The sequence below is a fragment of the Equus asinus genome, chromosome 14, assembly GCF_041296235.1.
Source record: "Equus asinus isolate D_3611 breed Donkey chromosome 14, EquAss-T2T_v2, whole genome shotgun sequence".
Lineage (NCBI taxonomy): Eukaryota > Metazoa > Chordata > Mammalia > Perissodactyla > Equidae > Equus > Equus asinus.
The window spans coordinates 21,848,455-21,869,411 of record NC_091803.1 but is presented as its reverse complement, the minus strand read 5'-3'; the positions used below and the strand labels follow the sequence as shown (position 1 = coordinate 21,869,411).

At 40.8% G+C, this 20,957-nt stretch overlaps 1 protein-coding gene across 1 annotated transcript in view; it reads right to left on the bottom strand.

The window, feature by feature from the left end:
* Positions 1-20,957, bottom strand: part of GALNT17 (polypeptide N-acetylgalactosaminyltransferase 17) — a 451,648-nt gene that overhangs the window by 288,964 nt on the left and 141,727 nt on the right. Inside the window, exon 2 of the mRNA XM_014842267.3 lies at positions 6,879-7,062. Coding sequence (XP_014697753.1) covers positions 6,879-7,062 — 184 coding nt within the window. The remainder of the gene's footprint in view (positions 1-6,878; positions 7,063-20,957) is intronic.

Genomic DNA, 20,957 nt, shown 5'->3' with positions numbered 1-20,957 from the left:
AACAATGTTTCCAGCCCTCCTGCACATGCTGTGCTCTCCTTTAAATGCCCAGCCTTCTCACTGCAGGGAAAATCCCTACTCACATTAAGACCAAGGTCACCTCTGTGCTCCCCTCTGACTCTTTCAGAAATGGTCATTCCTTTATCTTGGTTTCTAAGGCCCTCTGAAAGCAACCCGAAGGATTGTGAAGAGTCCCCTGCCCCCTTTTAATTTCCTGGGGAGCTAGGACATGCCTTGCCCCTCTCCACGCTGCCAGCACAGTCCCTGGCAGATTGGAGATGTCAGTCACAAATCACTTTTAATAATTTTTAAAAAACAAAGAAAGGAAAAGAAAAAAAATAGACCAAAGGAATAGCATAGAGCCTAGAAAACAAGCCCACTTATATACATCTCTAAAAAGCATAAAATGTATTACATTTAGCACCTCCAAATAAGAGAAAGGGAAGAGTTATTTATAAAATTCTTTTTAAAAAGCTGCTTTGAAAGAAACAGACATTTGAAACAAAAGATAAAAACCTTATACCATATTCCAAAATAAACTCTAGATGAATGGAGGATTGAAATATGAGAGTCATGGAAAAGCAACACAACACAGAAAAGAATATTTATAAGTACTCTGAGGGATGGTCTCTTTCTCAGCTTTAAAGCAGTGAAGAAATGAAAATGGAAAGATTGACAATTTGGGGTTGATACAAATTTAAAATATCTGTCCCGTGGAAGAAAAGAAAATCACAGAATTAAAACGAAAAACAACATTTTGGAATCTATTTGCAGGAAATATGACAAACAAATGGTTAATCCCACTACTACGTAAAAATTCATTCATATGTATAAGAGAAACAATTTTCTCAAGAGTAACATAATAATAAAACAATAACAATCAAAGCAACTTGAGATTCTGTATAAAATCACAATGAAATTAGGCAATTTAAATCCTCTAAACTTGGGAGAGGTTTTTGGGAGCTTCACAAAAAGGATCTTGCCCATCGAGGGATAATTTCTCCTGGGCTTGGACGGCACAGGAGGCAGGAAACTGCTCTGGCCCCAGACAGCTGCCTCCCTTCATATCCCGAGGGCTCAAATATTACAGAAGCAGTTTCTGTAGATAAAGCATTCGCACTCTGATGGCAAGGATTCATTTGCAATTAACAATGATTAATTTGGTAACTTTTGCTATGGAGCCCACAATTTACAATGGTACCTCTGGTTACCATGCATGGCCTGTGGGCAAGCTCTCAAATTCATCTTTAATTCGATGTTCAAATTCATCCTCCATATAGCTGCCAGAATAATCTAAAAAGGCAAATGTGGTCATGCCATTCAACCTAGTTCTCCAACACTTTCTTCTACCATATTTTTACCCTTCCTATATGGCACTTAATTTTTTTGGATAGATTTACATTTATTGGTTAATTAAACTTTTATTTTACTAAAACAAAACATATACAGTCTCATCTCATTTCCGTAATCTCTCTGTTTCTAAATAACAATGATTATGCTACTATTTCTTGATGTTTAAATTTCAGACATTTTCAACTGATTTTCTGTTTCTGGAGATAAGATTGACTCTTCTTATACTACTTACACCTCACACACACATTTTGGCTCCTCCTTCTTCCAATATAGTTACACTATAATTTGTGGTTAAATAAAAATCCAATATTTACCTTTTTACGATTACATTGTTCACAGCTGAGCCACAGAGTGTATGAAATTGCAATTCCTTTCTTGAGGAACTTTTGTTTTTTTCGGCAGTGAATAATTGCTTTGCTTTTTCACAAGGTTTTGTGTTTTTTTTTTCCTGTATCTATCATTAATTCAGTCCCAAATTTTCTGAAAGAATGGTAAAAGAAAAAAAAGTCTTGCAAAGGCAACGAAAGCCAAAATAAACAAGTGAGACCACATCAAGCAAAAAAAACCTTCAACAAAATGAAAAGGAAACCTAACAGAATGTGAGAAAATATTTGCAAGTCATATATCTGATGATAAGGGGTTAATGTTCAAAATACATAAAGAACTCATACAACTCAACAGCAAAAAAACAATCCAATTAAAAAAATGAGTAGAGGATCTGAATAGACATTTTCCAGAGGGGACATACAAGTGGCCAATAAGTATATGAAACGATGTTCAACATCACTAATCACGAGGGAAATGCAAATCAAAACCACAGTGAGAAATCACCTCACACCTGTTAGAATGGCTACTATCAAAAAGACAAGAAATAACAAGTGTGGGTGACGATGTGGAGAAAAGGGAACCCTTGGGCACTGTTGCAGGGAATGCAAATTGGTGCAGCCAGTGTGGAAAACAGCATGGAGGTTCTGCAAAATATTAAAAATAGAAATACCATATGATCCCACAATTCCACTTCTGGGTATTTAGCTGAAGAAAATAAAAACACTAATTTGAAAAGATATATGCACCCCCATGTTCACCGCAGCATTATTTATAAAAGCCAAGATATGAAATAACCTAATTGTCCACTGATGAACAAACATATAAAGAAAATGTGGTATATGTATATATATACAATGGAATACTATTCAGCCATAAAGAAGAACAAAATCTTCTCATTTGCAACAACATGGACAGACCTTGAGGGTGTTATGCTAAGTGAAATGTCAGACAGAGAAAGACAAATACCGTATATTCTCACTTATATAGAGAATGTAAAAGAAAAAACCTAAACTCATTGATACAGAAAACAGATTGATGGTTGCCAGAAGCTATGGATGGGGAGTGGGCCAAATGAGTGAAGGGAGTCAGAAGGTACAAATTTCCAGTTATAAAATAAATAAGTCATAGGGATGTAATGTACAGCACGGTGACATAGTTAATAAAACTATATTGCATATTTGAAAGTTGCTGAAAGTAGATCTTAAAAGTGCTCACTACAAGAAAAAAAATCTGTAACTGTAGATGGTAATGAATGTTAACTAGACTTCTTGTGGTGATCATTTTGCAAACATCAAATCATTATGTTGTACACCTGAAACCAGTATATTGTTTTATGTGAATTATACCTCAATAAAAATAATAATAAATCTTCCTAATGCAGTCAAAAACATTACATAATCAAATAATTCTGTCCCCCCGCCCTTTTGAAGACACAGCTCCTACAGTCCTCCATCCTCCTGTTGCAATGTGGAACAGTTGATCTCTTGGCCTGCTACACAGCTGTCTCCCTGGAATGCTACCCCGGAACATCCCTTCATTATCTTTCTGGGGAATGCCCTTAGTATTCTCCTGTTTGAATTCCCTGTTTCCTCAATCTATTCTCTTCCTTACTTTACTCTCTTGTTTTACTGGAGTATATCCTTGAGTAGCTTCCTGAAAGCAGATCAGGGAAGGTAAAATTGTTGTGATCCTACATAATTGTAATGTATTTACTTTGTGCTTGCTCTTGACACAAAGTATTTTATGGCTAACTATAGAATTCTAAGTTGCAAATGATTTTTTCAACTTGTCTCCTAGTATTTAACATTGCTACTGTGAAACCCAATACCAACTGCATTTGATCCACATATTGTCTCTGAAAACTTCTAGGACTTTCTCTTCATCTAGGCTGTACTGAAATTTTACACTTAACAGTTCTTAATGTGGGTTTGACTTTTTTCTTTGCATTCATCATGTAGGCACTGTGTGGGACTTTCCAATCTGAAAGCTCATGTCCTACAGTTCTGGGAAATTTTGTCGTTTCATTTGTTTGATGATCTTCTCTCTTTTTCTGTTTTCTCTCTGATATACCTATTAGTTGATGTTTAACTTGCTGGACTGATCAAATTCTTTTAACTCTTTTCTCTTCTATTCATCATTTCTTTTTTTCTATCTTTCAGAAGATTTTCTCAATGCTATCTTTCAACCTTTTGTTGAATTATTTACTTCTGTCTTAACTTCCAAGATTTCTTTTTTATTCTCTGATTATTACTTTAACATAGTACTTGGCTCTTGTTTTGTGAGTAAAACAAAACATTCCATGATCTCTCTAAGTCGTTAACTATAGTTTTAAAGTTTGTAGTGTCTGTTTCCTCCAAATGCCTTTCTACTGTTGTTGTTGTTAAGGCCTTTTATAACAGAGACTCCTGGAGATGTCTAGGGATCCTGGCTCTCCTTTCTTCTTTAAGACAGCTATGTGCAGATGGACAGAGCTTTACAGCAAGTACACCTTACCAATAGTTAAGAGCAGAACCCAACCACTTTAGGGGGAAGTCCCCCAGCTGTCAGATCTATTGGCCTTTTTCTGAGGCTAGATGGCTTCCACAGAGTGGATTCTTCAAATTCTTCACTATAGGGTTGTGAAAGCCTGAAGGGGTAATGAGGCTGAGGGTGTCCCAATTTAGTACACATCCTTATCCTCTATCTTTGGGTACATCTTATGAACTAAAGCCCAGAGTTCACCTTATCCAGAGAATAAACCTCCCACACTCCACCTAGTGGGGAAGGGCAGTGTCTGGCTGTACAAAGTTGGAGAAAGGATGTGGGGATACAACTTTAATCCTTCTATTCAAATCGACCTCCCAGCCTTCAGAAGCGCCCAGGGTTCTGAACTGTGACTAGGCTGCATTCTTCCGCTCTTACCACCACTTCCCACCATATGCACGAGGGTGGGTCTCAGCCTCATCCAGTTTGCTATGTCAATTACCGTTCATCCATCTTCTTTCCATTTTCCAAACCTTTGTAGGTGTCTCTTCACTACTGTCATCACCTGTTTAGTTGCCCCTTATGGGTTGCCATCCTGTTTAGTCCTTTACTATCATCTTAATAAAGTTCCAGGAGGGACCAGATATAAGTGGCACATTCAAGCCACCATGCTACACTACAGAGCACCATCAAGCTACTCATTCCTCCCTGAGCACGCCATATTCTTATTTGCACCCTCAACTCTGCTCTTGCTGTTCCCCTGCCTGGTCCATCCTTATCCCTCTCCTCTCCTCAATTTCCCAACCCTCAGTGGTCCTTCAGGATTAAGCTCAGGCATCACCCCAAGCAAGAAACTTTTCCATATCCTCCCTGCATATGCTGTGTATACCTCTGGCCTGACACACAGCACATAGACCACACTGTGCTGAACTGATCTCCCTGCATGTCTGTCTCCCTCCCTAGACAAGAAGTAAGTAGGCAAGGACTCTGTCTTATCTGATGTTCTGCCTCTAGTGTGGGGCAAGCCATGTGGCACATAACGGGTGTCCATTTACATTTGTTCAACTGACTATTCCCAGTAAGTTCCATGTTGGAAGCATTTTCATCCCCATAGGAGTGAAAAAAAATGGCTCTGTTTATTTGCCAACATCCAAATAAGGCTAATCAGAGAGCACCAGGAAAGGAAAACAGCCAGATGTTTTTGAGAACAAAAGTCCAGGAACACAAAATAGCTTCCAACAGGGGTGATATATGTTTTCCTAGTGATTCAAAATGAATATATGCTTATTAGGCAGACAGGGAGATTTAACAGGTTTCTCAGCTAATGCTGCAATTTTAAAGCCATTTAAGATAATTTTCTTTATCTTGAATCTATTTTTCTCAGTAACCAGGATACTTAACTGATTTGTACAAAATCCATTTGAAAAAGAAATAATCTACTCTAAGCAAGGGCACACTCTGAATGGAAAAAGAGAGACACTACAAATCTAATAGAAGGCGAAGAATCTGTTAGAGAAGCCAAGGGGGACTCCTGCCTAGAAAGTAGGTTTTCCTCCAGCATCTTCATTCAATAACCCATCTCTTTTCTCTATTTCACAAAAAGAAAACAAATAATTCTTAAATCTGAGTGCACAGAAGAAAGGCCTTTCATAAGACAACCAAGATGCAAGCAAACTGTTTAAAAGGTGAGAATGTCAAACAAAACAGTATAAGCTGAAACAACCATGGGACACACTTTCTCGCCTATCAGCTTGGCAAAGCAGTTTTTAAATGCTAGTACCCAGTTCTGGAAGGGCCAAGCAAAATTCCAATAGGAGTCGAGGTAGCTATAAACTGTCCAGAGGAAAATATCACAATACGTACCTAGAGTTGCCAAAAATATTCGTATAATGAGATCTCAGGATTATACTTCTACAAGCGTGGATTAAGAAAGTAAATATTAGGGCCGGCCCAGTGGCGCAGTGGTTAAGTTTGCACACTCTGCTTTGGCGGCCTGGGGTTTGCTGGTTCGGATCCCAGGTGCGGACATGGCACTGCATGGCAAGCCATGCTGTGGTGGGTGTCCCACATATAAAGTAGAGGAAGATGGGCACGGATGTTAGCTCAGGGCCAGCCTTCCTCAGCAAAAAGAGGAGGATTGGCAGCAGTTAACATGGGGCATGTTAACTCAGGGCTAATCTTCCTCAAGAACAAGAAAAAAAAAACAAGAAAGTAAATATTAAATCAATACACATAAAGCCTTGCATGGGAAGATATTCATCAAAGTGTTATGCATAATAATGAAAAATTGAAAATAACCTAAATCTCCAACAATGGAAATAATGATCATGATTAATAACATCACAACATGCTCATGAAATAACATTAAATGTATAAAAGGGTAAAAACAATATATCATATGCTCGTAACCTCTACAGAAAATAGACTTGAAGACAATATACTAAGATTTTGTCAGTCGCTAGCTCTAGGTAATAAGATCATGGTGATTTCTGTTTTTACTTAAAACTTCTTGTATGGAGGAACTTTCTATATGTTTCTGGACTACTTTTATAAAAGTTTAAATTCTCATTTAGGTACTATTTCATAACCAACAGTACTCAGTTTATTGACCGTGGAGGAGACATATAAAACCTTCCTCACTAGTTACAACGGACCTGAGAAAACGTCCCAGGCTCTGACCCACACCCTGCCACGTGATGGAGGAAGCCCCTCTGAACGACTGAATCAGAACTTACTTGGTGGGACGATAATCCGGAATGGAACGATCCAGTGAAATTTTTTCACTGAGGTAGGAATTGTAGCCATACTTCTCATGGGGTCCCTTGGCTTTTTCTTCTTCAGCCGGGGAAAGGGTAGCAGGAAGGCCACCTTTGCCCCGCCCACCATAACCTTCAATGAGCCCGAGGGATTTGGATAAGCCTAAAAAAAAAGGAAGGAAAAAAGAATTATTTGAAGACCATCACACCAGGATATGTCACTCAAATTCGGATACAGCTTTAATGGAAATTTTAATATTACTTGCCACAGCAAAAACTACGTCCCTAATCTATCAATCCAGAAATATACCCTAAACACACTTACATTGAGAGGAAGGTCAAGGCAACTATGAGTTCTGGGGTTAAAGTCTGGTTACAAACGAGGAGCCTCTCCCTTCTCTTGGGAACCGGGTGGACGGGGTCTATAAAAGGGAAAGACCACCTAAACTGGGAGAAATGTGGACCAAGGAGGACACCCAAAACGGAACAGAATGGCGACTATGATTCATGCCTGTTTTCGTCTCTCCATGGGGCAATTACAACAAGGCTAGCTACTCCAGGCGATGCTCAGCACACAGGACAGGAACAGCCGCTAACGGGAACTGCCAAACTGCAGGTGCTTTTGCTTCATTTGAACAGAGAATGACATACAGATTGATTTTATCATGAGTCTAAAGTGTGTAACAGTCTGACACCGTTCTTTACATAACGGTTTTATTTAAATTTCATCTAAATGGCAAAAGGAAATACAAAATGTTTGAGAATAAATCACAGAGAAAAAAACCCGTAAGGGTGATAACCGTGCCAAGTAGAGTGGGAGGCCTCTGTAACAAGCTTCACTGAGCAATTGCAAGTTCCCAGGATGGTGGCAGCTTTATACCTATTGTTCCATCATACAATAAACAGCTTGATGGGCAATTTTTAAATCCTAGAGTCATAGGAGGTTTTACTTCTCAGCTGGAAAACTCGTTGTTAAGGGCTCTCATTCCCTTTTGCCACTTCAAATGCTCAAGCTATTCAGCACATACTCAGGTGTGCTCACACACACATACACACACACGCACGCACATACACACAGGACACTTTATCCACAAAAGTCTCATTGCTGCTACTGGCAGGAAGAACATGGACCAGAGATGTGAACAGCTCCCTCAGCTTTCACAGTGAGTAGCCCACAGAACCTCGGAGGATCCGAACCTCCCAGGAAGGCACCCCCAGGCACGTCAAAGGCCAACAAATCTGTTCTGGTCACAGGGTGGTCCTCCATCACATAATGACAAGATTTGTATTCCCTTTTACTGCTTCTCTAAAAACAGGAATTTATTTTCTGTGCTATCAAAATCCAAAAGCAAAGGTTGAGAAAGCATGTCAGAGTCAGTCTCAAGTGAACATCATTTTTCTGCCTGAGAATCATTTCCACTGTCCACTACGTTCTTTTGGAACTCTGACATCTTTTCTGCCTGCCACCATCCCAACAGAAAATATATACCAGGCAAACACTAGCCAAAAGAAAGCTGAGATGGCTCTATTCATCAGATAAAACAGACTTTAGAGCAAACAGCTTTATGGGGATAAATAAGGTCATTACAAAAGCAACAATCTACCAGGAAGCTGTGCACCTAACAACATAGCTTCAAACAACGTAAAGCAAAAACCGACCATATTACAAGGAGAAACCAACAAATGCACAATCATTGTGGGAAATATTAACACATCGCTCAGTACTCAATAGATGAGAAGAACAAAAGTTTAGCAAAAATACAGATGAACTGAACACCAAAATTAACAAGCTTGCTCTATTGAACTCTGCACCTGACTTTCTAATAAGTACACATTTTCTTTCTCTTTCTTCCTTTTCTTTTCTTTCTCTTCTTTCTCTTCTTTCTTTTCTTTCCTTCCTCCCTCCCTCCCTCTCTTTCTTTCTTTTCACATGTACATAATATATTTTGAATTCTGTGTAGATTACATCATGTTCACCACCCAAAAACTAATTATAGTGCATCCTCTCACATGTGAGCCTAATCATCCCTTTTGCCCTCCCCCCTTCCCCCTTCCCGTATGGTAACCACCAATTCAATCTCCAATGCTACGTGCTTGTTTGTCGTTGTTTTTAACTTCTACTTATGAGTGAGATCATATTGTATTTGACTTTCTCCCTCTGACTTCTTTCACTCAGCATAATTCCCTCAAGGTCCATCCATGTTGTCACAAATGGCCGATTTCATCATTTCTTATGGCTGAGTAGCATTCCATCATGTATAAATACCACATCTTCTTTATCCATTTGTCCCTTGATGGGCACCTAGGTAGCTTCAAGTCTTGGCTACTGTGTATAATGCTGCAATGAACATAGGGGTGCAAGTATCTTTATGTCTTTGTGTTTTCAAGTTCTTTGGATAAATACCCAGCAGTGGGATAGCTGGATCATATGGTAGATCTATGCTTAATTTTCTGAGGATACTCCATACTGCTGTCCATAGTGGTTGCACTAGCTTGCACTCCCACCAGCAGTGAACAAGGGTTCCCTTCTCTCCACATCCTCTCCAACATTTGTTGTTTCCTGTCTTGTTAATTATAGCCTTTCTGACCAGAGTGAGGTGATACCTCACTGTAGTTTTGATTTGCATTTCCCTGATAGCTAATGATGTTGAGCATCTTTTCATATGCCTGTTGGCCATCCGTATATCTTCTTCGGAGAAATCTCTGTTCAGATCTTCTGCCCATTTTCTAATTGGATTGTTGGTTTTTTTGTTCTTGAACTGTATTATTTCTTTGTATATTTTGGATATTAACCCCTCATCTGATATATGGTTTGCAGATATATTCTCCCAATTGTTAGGTTGTCATTTTGTTTTGTTGATGGTTTCCTTTGCTGTGCAGAAGCTTTTTAGTTTGATGTGGTCCCATTTGTTCATTTTTTCTTTTGTTTCCCTTGCCTGGTCAGACATGGGACTTGAAAATATGCTGCTCAGACCAATGTCAAAGAGCATACTGCTTATGTTTTCTTCTAGAAGTTCCGTGGTTTTGGGTTTTACATTCAAGTCTTTAATCCATTTTGAGTTGATTTTTGTGCATGGTGTAAGGGAATGGTCTACTTTCATTCTTTTGCATGTGGCTGTCCAGTTTTCCCAACACCATTTATTGAAAACACACTCTTTTCTCCATCATATGCTCTTGGCTCCCTTGTCAAATATTAGCTGTCCATAAATGTGTGGGTTTACTTCTGGGCTCCCAATTCTGTTCCATTGATCTGTGTGTCTGTTTTTGTGCCAGTACCATGATGTTTTGGTTACTATGGCTTTGTAGCATATTTCAAAATCAGGGAGCGTGATACCTCCAGCTTTGTTCTTTTTTCTCAGGAATCCTTTGGCTATTCGAGGTCTTTTGTTGTTCCATATAAATTTTAGGATTCTTTGTTCTATTTCTGTGAAAAATGTTGTTGGAACTTTGATAAGGAGTACACATTTTCTACAAGAGCATATGGAACATTTTAGCAATTGACAGGACACAAACAAGTCTCAACCTTTCTTACATATCATCTTTGAACATAAAGCAATAAAAAACCCCGAGAAACCAATAATAAAACTACCACAAAGAATCCACACATTTTGGCAATTTAAAAGGACTTCTAAAACAATCCTGGGTTAAATAATCAATCATAGTGCCATCAGAAGACATATGAAACTGATAGAACATGAAGCAGCACATCTCAAAACTTGTAGGCTAGTGCTAAAACAATACTTGGAAGGAACGCTATAACATTAAATGCACATATTAGGGTACAAATTGAAAGACTGATCATCAATGAGTTAAGCATCAGCATCTAACTCAAGGAGTTAGAAAAAGAAGAGAGGAAATCCAAAGAAAGCAATAATAAACAAAAGAACAAAAATGAGTAACACACACACAAAGGAAAGACAGCAAGGAAGCAGGAGGGAGCAGGAGGGAGGGAGGAAGGAAGGAGGTAGGGAAAGGGAGAGAGAAACTAACTCCAGGAAAATTGGACAAAAAAAGAGAGGGAAGGCACACATCCCCTTCAGGGAGGACTTACCTATTCATCACAGTACACATAGCACCTAGGGCCCACAATACTTTTAGGGGCCCAGGAAAATGTTTAAATTTCTTCTTAAATCAGAGCAATGCAGTCATAAAATATAATTTTTAATATTGTTCTTTATGGAGAAAAACCCATAAAGGCCAAAGTGCCTAGGGCCCACAAAAGTCATTATGCAGCCCTGGCCCTCCTGAGGTTAGAGTTTTATCTATAGGTGACAAGGTGCCTAAAGCATGGAGAAGGAAAGTAACAAGGTCTGAGTCATGGTTTGTAACTTTTACCTAGAAGGTAGAGAGCACAGGACAGACCCCAGGCACTAACAGTAGTAACAGCCACCATTCATTGAGCATCTACTATGTGCTGGGCACCCTGCTAAGTGCTTTACATATATTTTATAATTGCTTCCTCTAATCTCCTGACAATCTCATGAAGGAGGTACTGTTATGACCTCTATTTGACAAATGAGGACACTAAGTCTGAGAACGTAGTAACTTGGTTAAGGTTCCATGGCTGGTAAAGGAAGACAAGACCTGGATTCTGGATGTAGTTAGAGACATAAAGGAAGATAAAACCCGGGCTCTGTGGCAGATAAGGAGTTCTAGGGCTCTTGCCGAAGCCTGGACAATGAATGGTAAGAAGCCTCATTTTAAGGCAGTGGTGGTAGCGATCAAAAGGACAGGAGGGATTTGAGAAATATTTAAGAGATACCATCACAAGGCATGAGACAGACAAGTGTTAGGATGAGAGAGAGAGAGAGAAGTGAGTGAGCCTTGGGCTTCCAGTGTGAGGACTAGGTGGTAACAGCACTCACAAAGACAAGGAAAGCTTGAGAAGACAAGTCCTGTTCTCTACATGTGGTATATGGAGCATCCATGGGACATTTGGATAGGGTCAGATGTCCAGTGGGGAGCTGAAACACACAAGAATGGAAGTTCACATGACAGAGGAGGCCCAAGATATGAACCTGGCAGCCATCAGCATGGAAGGGGCCAGGCCACAGCTACAACAGAGGATGAGGGATGGAGGAGTGAGGAGGGATGTTGATTGGCAAGAAGGAGACAGACAGACAATGCTCAGGAAGCGTTCTCCAACCACAGCCTGTCTTGTATACTTCCATCATATCTAGAGTAGGAATTGCATACTTCAGAACTTATTTCTTCTCTGCTCTATATGTATGCTCTCTCACTGAAGCTACATTTGAAGCTCAAAACTTCAAGGAACTGATACTCAAAGGAATGGAGAAACATCTCAACATGACCAAGTGGTTAAGCTCCCTGCTTGTCTTCATAAATCCATCTGACCACTCTCTCTCCACCACTGATGAGCATCGTTTAGGCTTTAAATTTTTTTTAATGCTTTTATATCCATATTTCTGTTAGACAGGGTAGATATTACCATGATCATTTCAGAGATGAACAAACAGAGGCTCAGAAGGACTAATTATTTGACCATCCAAAAGTAATGGAGACAGAATAAGACATTCCTCCCAACACCAACATGCACACAAATGCTTTGTCCAGGAAATCCTGTTGGAAAGAAGATCCTGGAATTAAAAACAGGATAAAGAATAGTAAAATAAATGGTAATAAACTCATAAAAAGGAATACTACACATCAGTGAAAGTGAACTTGTAGATAAATGGATGAATCTCCCAGACTCAATATAAAGCAAAAAGTAAGCACCAAAAATGCATATAATTCCATGTATACAAAGTTTCCAAAACTAATCAAAATATAGTGGAGAGATAAAAACTTGTGTGGTGAAGAAATTATAAAAAGCAGCAACAATCCACAGACAGTGGATTATGACAGGAGAGGGACACAAAAAGGAGCTCCAAGGTATTGGTAATGCTCCATTGTAAAGCTGGGAGGTAGATACCACTAGTATTCATTATATAAATATGACCTGACATACATGCAATATATATAATGTGTGAAATATTACACAACAAAGACAATAAAGAGACCACTGACAGTGGGGTTTCTTCTTGTTTTGTGTCTTTTACTCGTTCACCCTGGGTTTCTCTTTTCCTTACCCAGTACTTGTTGCCTTTTCTCACAAGCAACAGCCTTCTGTGGTTTTCTTGCCAGCCTGGAACCCAGGGGTCAAGGAGAGAGACTACCTGAACGGGGCAGAATTGCCCTTCAACTTAACTCAGCAGCTTCAGCGGTAAGCATCTGATTCTTCCTCTTATTTCACCTGGGTGGTTTGGTTAGCAAATCTTTTTCTTCCCTTGATGATGCGGCATTTCTTTTGTCCAGTCTACACAGACAGCTTCCAATTCCAAATCATTAAATGCTACCTTGGAACTAAAATACGTCTCAGCTGTGTTTGCCCACACCCCCATGGGCACCCTCATGGGCAGGCAGAGGGGCCAGGGAGGGAATTTACTATAAATTGGCATAGGAGTTAAGACTAGGAAAACATGCTGGATTAGCACCAAGGACATGCAGGGAATGACAGTTCCTAGAGAGATTGTTTTCCCTTTCTGTGGCATTATTTCTTCTCTTCCATTATGAAAGGCACCCACTTAGCAGCCTCAAAGATGATCATTCCTTACGGTACAATGTGACAACTATGAATTATATATTTTGTGGTCCATGTGCTCCAAGTTTCCCCCCCAATTTAGTCTGCCAAAAAGGTTCAACAAAGCAGCAAAAATTTTCACTGGACTTTAATGTGATTACTTAGCAGTCCTCAGAAACCGTTGGCAAAGATAAATAAGAGTTCAAGTTCACTGACAATGCTCAAGTTGGTCTTTGCTTAGTCGGGAAAAAGTTGCCAGTGGAGCAAGTTGAGATGACTCCACACACCCAGGGAACCTTTTTTACTGAAAGGGCCCATTGCTCTTTGGCCAAAAGCAACTGCAGCCACTGCAGACTGATATGAACTTGCAGGCATAGAAGTCACAATTGGCAAAGGGAAGAAGAAGGAAAGAGAATGGGGTAAGTAGTTGGCACCAGGCTTGGGAGGACCCATGATTCCCTTCCTCCCCTTCAGGCGCTGTGTTCCGGGGTTCTTTTAGCTGAAGACTGCATAGCCGAGGGGCACTACTAGGCAAGAGGTTGAAGATAAAGCGAGAAAGAACAAATTGACATCAGTCATCCCACAGCACCCGGACCGAATATTCTTCATGTTTCTCTCCAGATCCACTCTCCACCCTTTTTACCTGCTTCATGCCCCAGGAGACAGACCTAAATAGACAGCCTCAAGGGTTCCTTGCCTTCCCTGGGTTGGGTTCAAGCAACAGGAGGCACCTTGAGGAGACTGACGGAAAGCGAGAGAGGTGGGGATATTTATTGCCCCAGCTCCCTCCCGACTGGGCAGTGGTTTGCTGGAGGCTGCATTCTTCTACAGTTGCTATGGCGCAGTCCTCTCCCAGGGTTAGCCGAGGGTTACAGCTAACCTGTATTCTGATAACTGCTCCCTCCTCTTGCCCCTTCAGGCCTTGGCATAGCAACTGCTTCCTCCTCTGTTGCTAGCCCTAGGGTGATTCGCCATCCCTTGTCATTCCTGGTTGATCTCCCTTAACTCTGCCCAAACCTTTGTAAATGTTTTGCTAAACTCTCTTCCATCACTCCTTCCGAGTGTGTCATCTGTTTCTTGCTGGGATACTGACAGATACAGCATCTTACCTATCCCCATGGGAAGACTTCTCCCATGGTACCACATCCAGGCATTCTCCTTAAGGGCAGGGTTGTGGGCACCCCAGTGCCTGACAAACAGAAAGTTCTTTAAAACTATTGAGCATAGGGATGAACAGAGATAAGATCTGGAGATTCAACTCAGAGCCGTCTATTCTAAGTGAATAGTTGATGTCAGAGAAGAAACTTTAATACCATGAGAAAAACATCTACTAAGAGAAGAAGGATTAAGACTACATGTTATAGTACATTTATATTCATAAATAAAAAGAGAGTTTGCACTAATAAATGCCACAGGGAAATCAAGCCCGAAAAAGTCCATTTGGTTTGGTAGTAAAAAGGACCCTGGTGACCTTGGAGATGACCAACGTCAGTGAAGCAAGTGTTTCCAGGATGGTAAAGAAAGGAGGCAGGAGGCAGGAGTCAGGATGTCTTGGCTGAAGCATGTAGAAGATCACGTGCTAATAGTGTTTTGTATTCCAGCAATAACCAACTAGAACATATAATGTAAAAAAAAATTCTATCTGGGCCCGGCCGGCCCTGTGGCCGAGTTGTTAAAGTTCTGCACCATCTGCTTTGGCACCCAGGTTCGTGGATTCGGATCCTGAGCACAGGCCTACTCCACTCATCAGCCATGCTGTGCTGGTAGCCCTCATATAAAATAGAGGAAGACTGGCACAGATGTTAGCTCAGGGCTAATCTTCCACAAGTGAAAAAAATAAAAATATAAAAAATTTTTTAAAATTCTATTTATAAAAGCAACAAATATTGCAGTATACTCAGAAATAACTTTAGCCAATGGGAAGAAAATGTAAAAACTTTACTAAATGGAATAAATTGGAATAAAATAAATTGGCAGAGGGAGGCATGTTTTTGAATTAGAAGATGGAATGTTATGAAGATAAATTTTCTCCTTTTTAATGTACAGGTTTAATGTAATTCTAAATGGGATTTTTTTTTTTACGAAACATAACAAAAGGTTCTAAAATTAACCCAGAAGAACAGAGGTGAGAAAAGTTAGATGTTTTTTAAAAAAGAAGAAAAATGAGGGGGATTACCCTATCCAATAGGAAGTGAGGAAATAAAGCAATGATAATTAAAGTGGCATGGTGACTGAGAGAAAATTTTAAATAGATGCTGGGAGGTGAGGCTCGAAAATTTTTTTTTCTCAAATAGTCATCCAATTTTCCAAACATTACATAATAAAAATAACCTCCACTTTTGAAATTTTAGAAATTCCCTTCTAGTGCAGTTGAGTCAGCACTGATTTCTGCACAGCATCTCACGTGGACGGCAGAGCCGCGGCCCCTCTCTCACCGGAGCACAGGAATGCCGAGGCACACGCACTTGACGACTGCTCGGTGAGCATAAATCACTGCCCACGTCTGTCTTCAATTTGGCCAAGCTACTAAGGCTCCAGGGGGGCGGCAAAAATAAACAGCCAAGGTTGTAAATTAACTCCAAGCTCTCTTCCCACCTCCCGCCATACAACTAAGGACATAATTTTCTCCAGGGTTACAGTTTAAACCTATGAGTTTACAGATAACTAGCATCATTCTTTCAGAAGTAGAGATGGTACTCACAACAGACGCACAAACTCAGGAATAGATAGAGACTGCAGCAAAATGCAATCTCGTGCCTTGTCAACTCATAAAGCTCCTCATCATCTCAGCATCCATGGCCCAGTGTGGGGAAAACCACACACCCACACACACACACACAGCCAAAGAGCCCAGCATGTCACGTGGCTTGTCTTCAGCCGGGCGAGTGTATGTCAGGAGGTCTCTGCAGAGAGCCTGACTCCTCCTGAAGGTCATAGAATCCCAGAGAGACCCCACATGCTGCTAAAGCATTTGGAAGTTGACAAAAGTTATAGACAACCAGGAAGTGATAGCCATAAGCTTAATAGCGAGCAACAATTCCTGGTTTATTCCTGGTCAACTTCCATGTACGCCTAGGAGGGTGCGGAGCCTTCCGGAGGAAGCCAGCCTGATAATAGATATAAATAGGGACGACACCTGAGAAATGTGTAAAGAGGGACCAGGAAGGGGCTTATCCCACCAGCGAGTAAAACACACTGAAAAGTTCTAATAATAAAGATAGTGAGAGAGGAACAGGAAATGACAGGCCAATCAATGGAACAGAAAAGTTAGTCCAGAAATATTGCTGAAAGAGAGAGGAGAGCGCCACTCTGTATACAAATGTTAGCAATAATTAGTTAAACTGACAAATGTTCATTAGCTACAAAGCACACGTACAATATTTATGTATACATACAATAACATACAATATTTATGTTAAACACATGCTAACTGTACATATATGTGCGAAATATATATTTTTTAAATTCACTTAATTTATATATATATATATATATAAACTTAAAATATTTTTAAATTCGTTACTCAAATGATTCTTGGTGCTAGTTCTCACATATCTCCTGACCCTGTTCCTCCTCTCCATCACCTTTAATACCGCCCGGATTCAAGTCAAGTCATCTCTTCCCTGAGTTACTGCAGTCAACTCCTAATACTGTCTTTAGAGTGAACTTTCTAACATGCAAATCTGATCTCTGTTTGCTTAAATTCACTAGTGCATTCCTGCTGCCTATGGAAAAAAATCCACAAGTCTTCATGTAATGTATGGAGCTGCTCATTAGCTGACTCCTTGCCCAGCCTTCTCCTCTGCCTCTCCCTCTGCTGCATCCTCTGTCTTAGCTATCCCATCCTCTTCTGATGCTTCTGAAAAGCCACTGGCCCTCAGCCCTCAGTAGTCATCCCTGCTACTCAACACAACCCTAAAGACTTTCTGAACACTACCCAACCCAGAAAGTCAGCTCCCTGGCAGAAACCTCAACCACAACATTGCTCATATCTATGGGTCCTCGATTGCTCACTCACAAGAGCACAGGCCTCTTGTGGACAGGAAGACATCTTTGTGTCTTATACATGGTGTGGCACATAGCAAGCACCTCATACATGCTATACATGTGAATGAATGGCTGAAGGAGAAAACAAGTGAATAAATGAATGAGTAAGTGAAGGAGTGCATCATAAGCTGGGCTGGCCAAATATATTACCATGTTCTAGTGTTGATATAGAAATCTCCTGGAGACATGTCAGAAACTGGTAATCACTGCTTCATGAACTCATGTCAAATCATTATTGATTCTCCAGTTCACATATTAATATGATGATCTCGACATTTGTTGACATCTGCATTATCATGATGATTTTGACATTTTCTGTCCTGTATCCTCAGTGATTCCCAGACATGATGTCCAAAGGTTACATTCATCTTAATATCTTGAATGTAATCATAGGAGTTCAACTGCATCAGCTGCTTCTTGGTGGAAGAGAACTGAGCAAGTCATTCCCTAAGTCTAAGGAGGATATCATACTTGGGGTCCAACTTCAAATCTTAAGTTGGAAAGAAGGAGAGATCAACTGCCTCCTCCCATCCAGTGCAGGAATTCCAGACAGTCACCCAGATTTATTGTATTCCTCCAGGACTAAAGAACTCACCACCTTGCAGGGCAGAGCATTCCTGGTTTACAGCTCAAATAGATAAAGTCTCAAAACGTATAGCTCAGTTTCTTCTACCCAGTGGTTGTACTTCTTGCTTCCATATCTATTGTGCCAATTATTATACTTTCATATTATTTTCAAATATTTTAAGACATTATCATAAGCTGTCCTCATATTTTCTTTTTTCTCAGGCTAAACATGTCCTCTCCTTCAACCATCTTTATATGATCATGTTTCAAATTTTCCATGATCCCTTAGTCTGCTCAGGCTGCAATAACAAAATACCATACAGCAAGTGGCTTAAACAACAGACATTTCTTTCTCACAGTTCCGGAGGCTGGGAAGTCCAAGATCAAGGGGCTAGCATGTTTGGTTCTTGGTGAGAGCTCTCTTCCTGGCTCATAGACAGCCACCTTCTCGCTGTGTCTTCACAAGGTGGAAAGAGAGCAAGCTCTGGCGTCTCTTCCTCTTCTTTTAAGGGCACTAATCCCATCATGGAGGCTCCATCCTTATGACCTCATCTAACCCAGCCAAAGGCCCCACCTCCTAAAACCATCACATTTCGGGGTTAGGGCTACAGAATATGAATTTGGGCAGGACACACACACTCAGTCTATAACACATGGTCATCCACTGCTGGATTCTGTCCTAGAAGACAAAACGATGACTAATAGGTCTCTGGATGTGGGCTCTCCCCCAGAGCCCAGAATACTGGAAGTACATTTTTGCCCATTAACCAAACTGTTCGTGCAGCATTTGCAGTTCTAAGAGATATGAATCATTGTTATGTGCTTGAAGTGACTTTGGAACAAACTGTCCATAAATTTTCAAACTGCAATTTTATTCAAAATGACATGCCTTACATGTATTATGAACTTCATACTTCCTGGAATCTTTCTACAAAGATTACTTAATTTGATCCTCAGAACAGCCCCATCCACAGTCGACAGATAAGAAAAGGGAGGCCCAGTGAGAATGAAGAATGTCCCTCGGATCACTGGAGGTAGACAGTGGTGGATCTAGAACCTGGGTCTCTGTATTTCAGGTCGTCAAGCATGCCTTAAGGATATGCACTCGCAGACTTCATGCCACTGTGATGAAGAAGATCAAAATCAAAAAGGCCTGAATCTCACTCTCTGTGCCAAACAAACATTGGCACCAACATCCCACTGTGTGTGGAGGTGATAAACACATGCCTTTGGCCTGGCTCAGGCTCTGGCTAATGCATACGCCTGAGTGTGTAGGTGAAAAGAATATTTCTAACAAAACAAGAAGAGTTTGGCAATCATCAGATTCTCGGAGCAGATGGATGAAAGATGCTGGCTGCACAGGCTAATCGTGTCACTTAGCCTTACATCACTTACAAAGCTAGACAAGGAGAAAAAACGCTGACCGAGAGCCAGGTGGGAAATATGCTGAATTGAAGAAAGCCCCCTGTCGTGACCTAAGAAATTTGCTGGCTCAAATGCATGCAAGACACTACAGACCAGGCTGTTTGCCACATTCACTCAGCACCTGCCAGTCCCAACAGCTTTCAGAGGCAATTCCCGCTCTTCCCCTTCTCATGCCTCAAACCCTCCTTCTAGGATTTATTCCTAATGAGAGGGATAGAAGAAAATGGAGAGAGAGCAGTGAAGGTTAGCAACACTAACCACTAAATTCTGCAAAAAGCGTATAGTTTTTTAATATACATATTTTTAATATGTAGACTCACAGGTTTTAAGTGACAACAATCGTGGTCAGATCACAAAGGGTGAATTATGAATTCAGAAGAGAGATAAGGAAGAGTAAGATAAAACAAAAATGAACCACCCTAGGAAATGTTGCTACCTCCTTCACCCTGCAAAATCATCAGTACCACCACCCTTCCACACACGCACACACACACACCTCCCACCACCACCTCCACCACCATCATCACCACCAGCATCACCACCACCACCATCACCACCACCACCACCATCACCTCCACCACCACCACCATCACCACCACCACCATCACCACCATCACCACCACCACCACCACCATCATCATCACTACCACCATCACCACCACCACCACCACCATCACTACCACCACCACCATCATCATCACCACCACCACCTCCACCACCATTACCATCCCTAATTTATTACTAGAACCTGGAAACAGTAAAATACTTATCCTCAAAGAGCTATTCAGAAGCACCACAAGTTTAAAAAACACACATCTGGTTACTCATAAAAAGACCCTGTTAACAAGATCTGATTTACTTATAAGTAAATTTCCTCCTTTAAGTGCTTCTCTCAGGTGGTACATTAGATTTTTGTTCAGTAAAAATATACTCTCTGCCCTCCATACCCCTAGGAGGAGTACACAGCCCCACTCCATTAATGTCAGGCCTGACCGTTTTGCTGGGCAGAGTGTACTTCCCCGCCCTTAACTTTGGGCTTCACCATGAGGATTGGCCAACAAGATGCTAGTGGTTGTGAGCAGTGGCCTGAATGTTCTAGCAGTGTTGGTCTTGGCCTCTTCATCCTGGCATCATCATGACAACATGCTTTGGGTGGCCCACTGGTCCAAGGAGAATGAGAGACACATGGAGCAGATGGAGCCAATCTGCAGCTTAGAACCAAGCCCAGCTGAACTCAGCCCAGACCAGACAAATTTCCAGTTATCTGAAGACACATTTCCGGTTATCTGAAGACACATGAGAGAAAGACAGGCTTCAAGAATAGCTCACTTTTACATTTCTGTTCTGAGCAACAAAGAATGTTGGACATTGGTGCCATTTACTAAGATGAGAAGCGAGGGAAGAAAAGATCTTGGGGTGTGAGATGGTGTAACACAGAA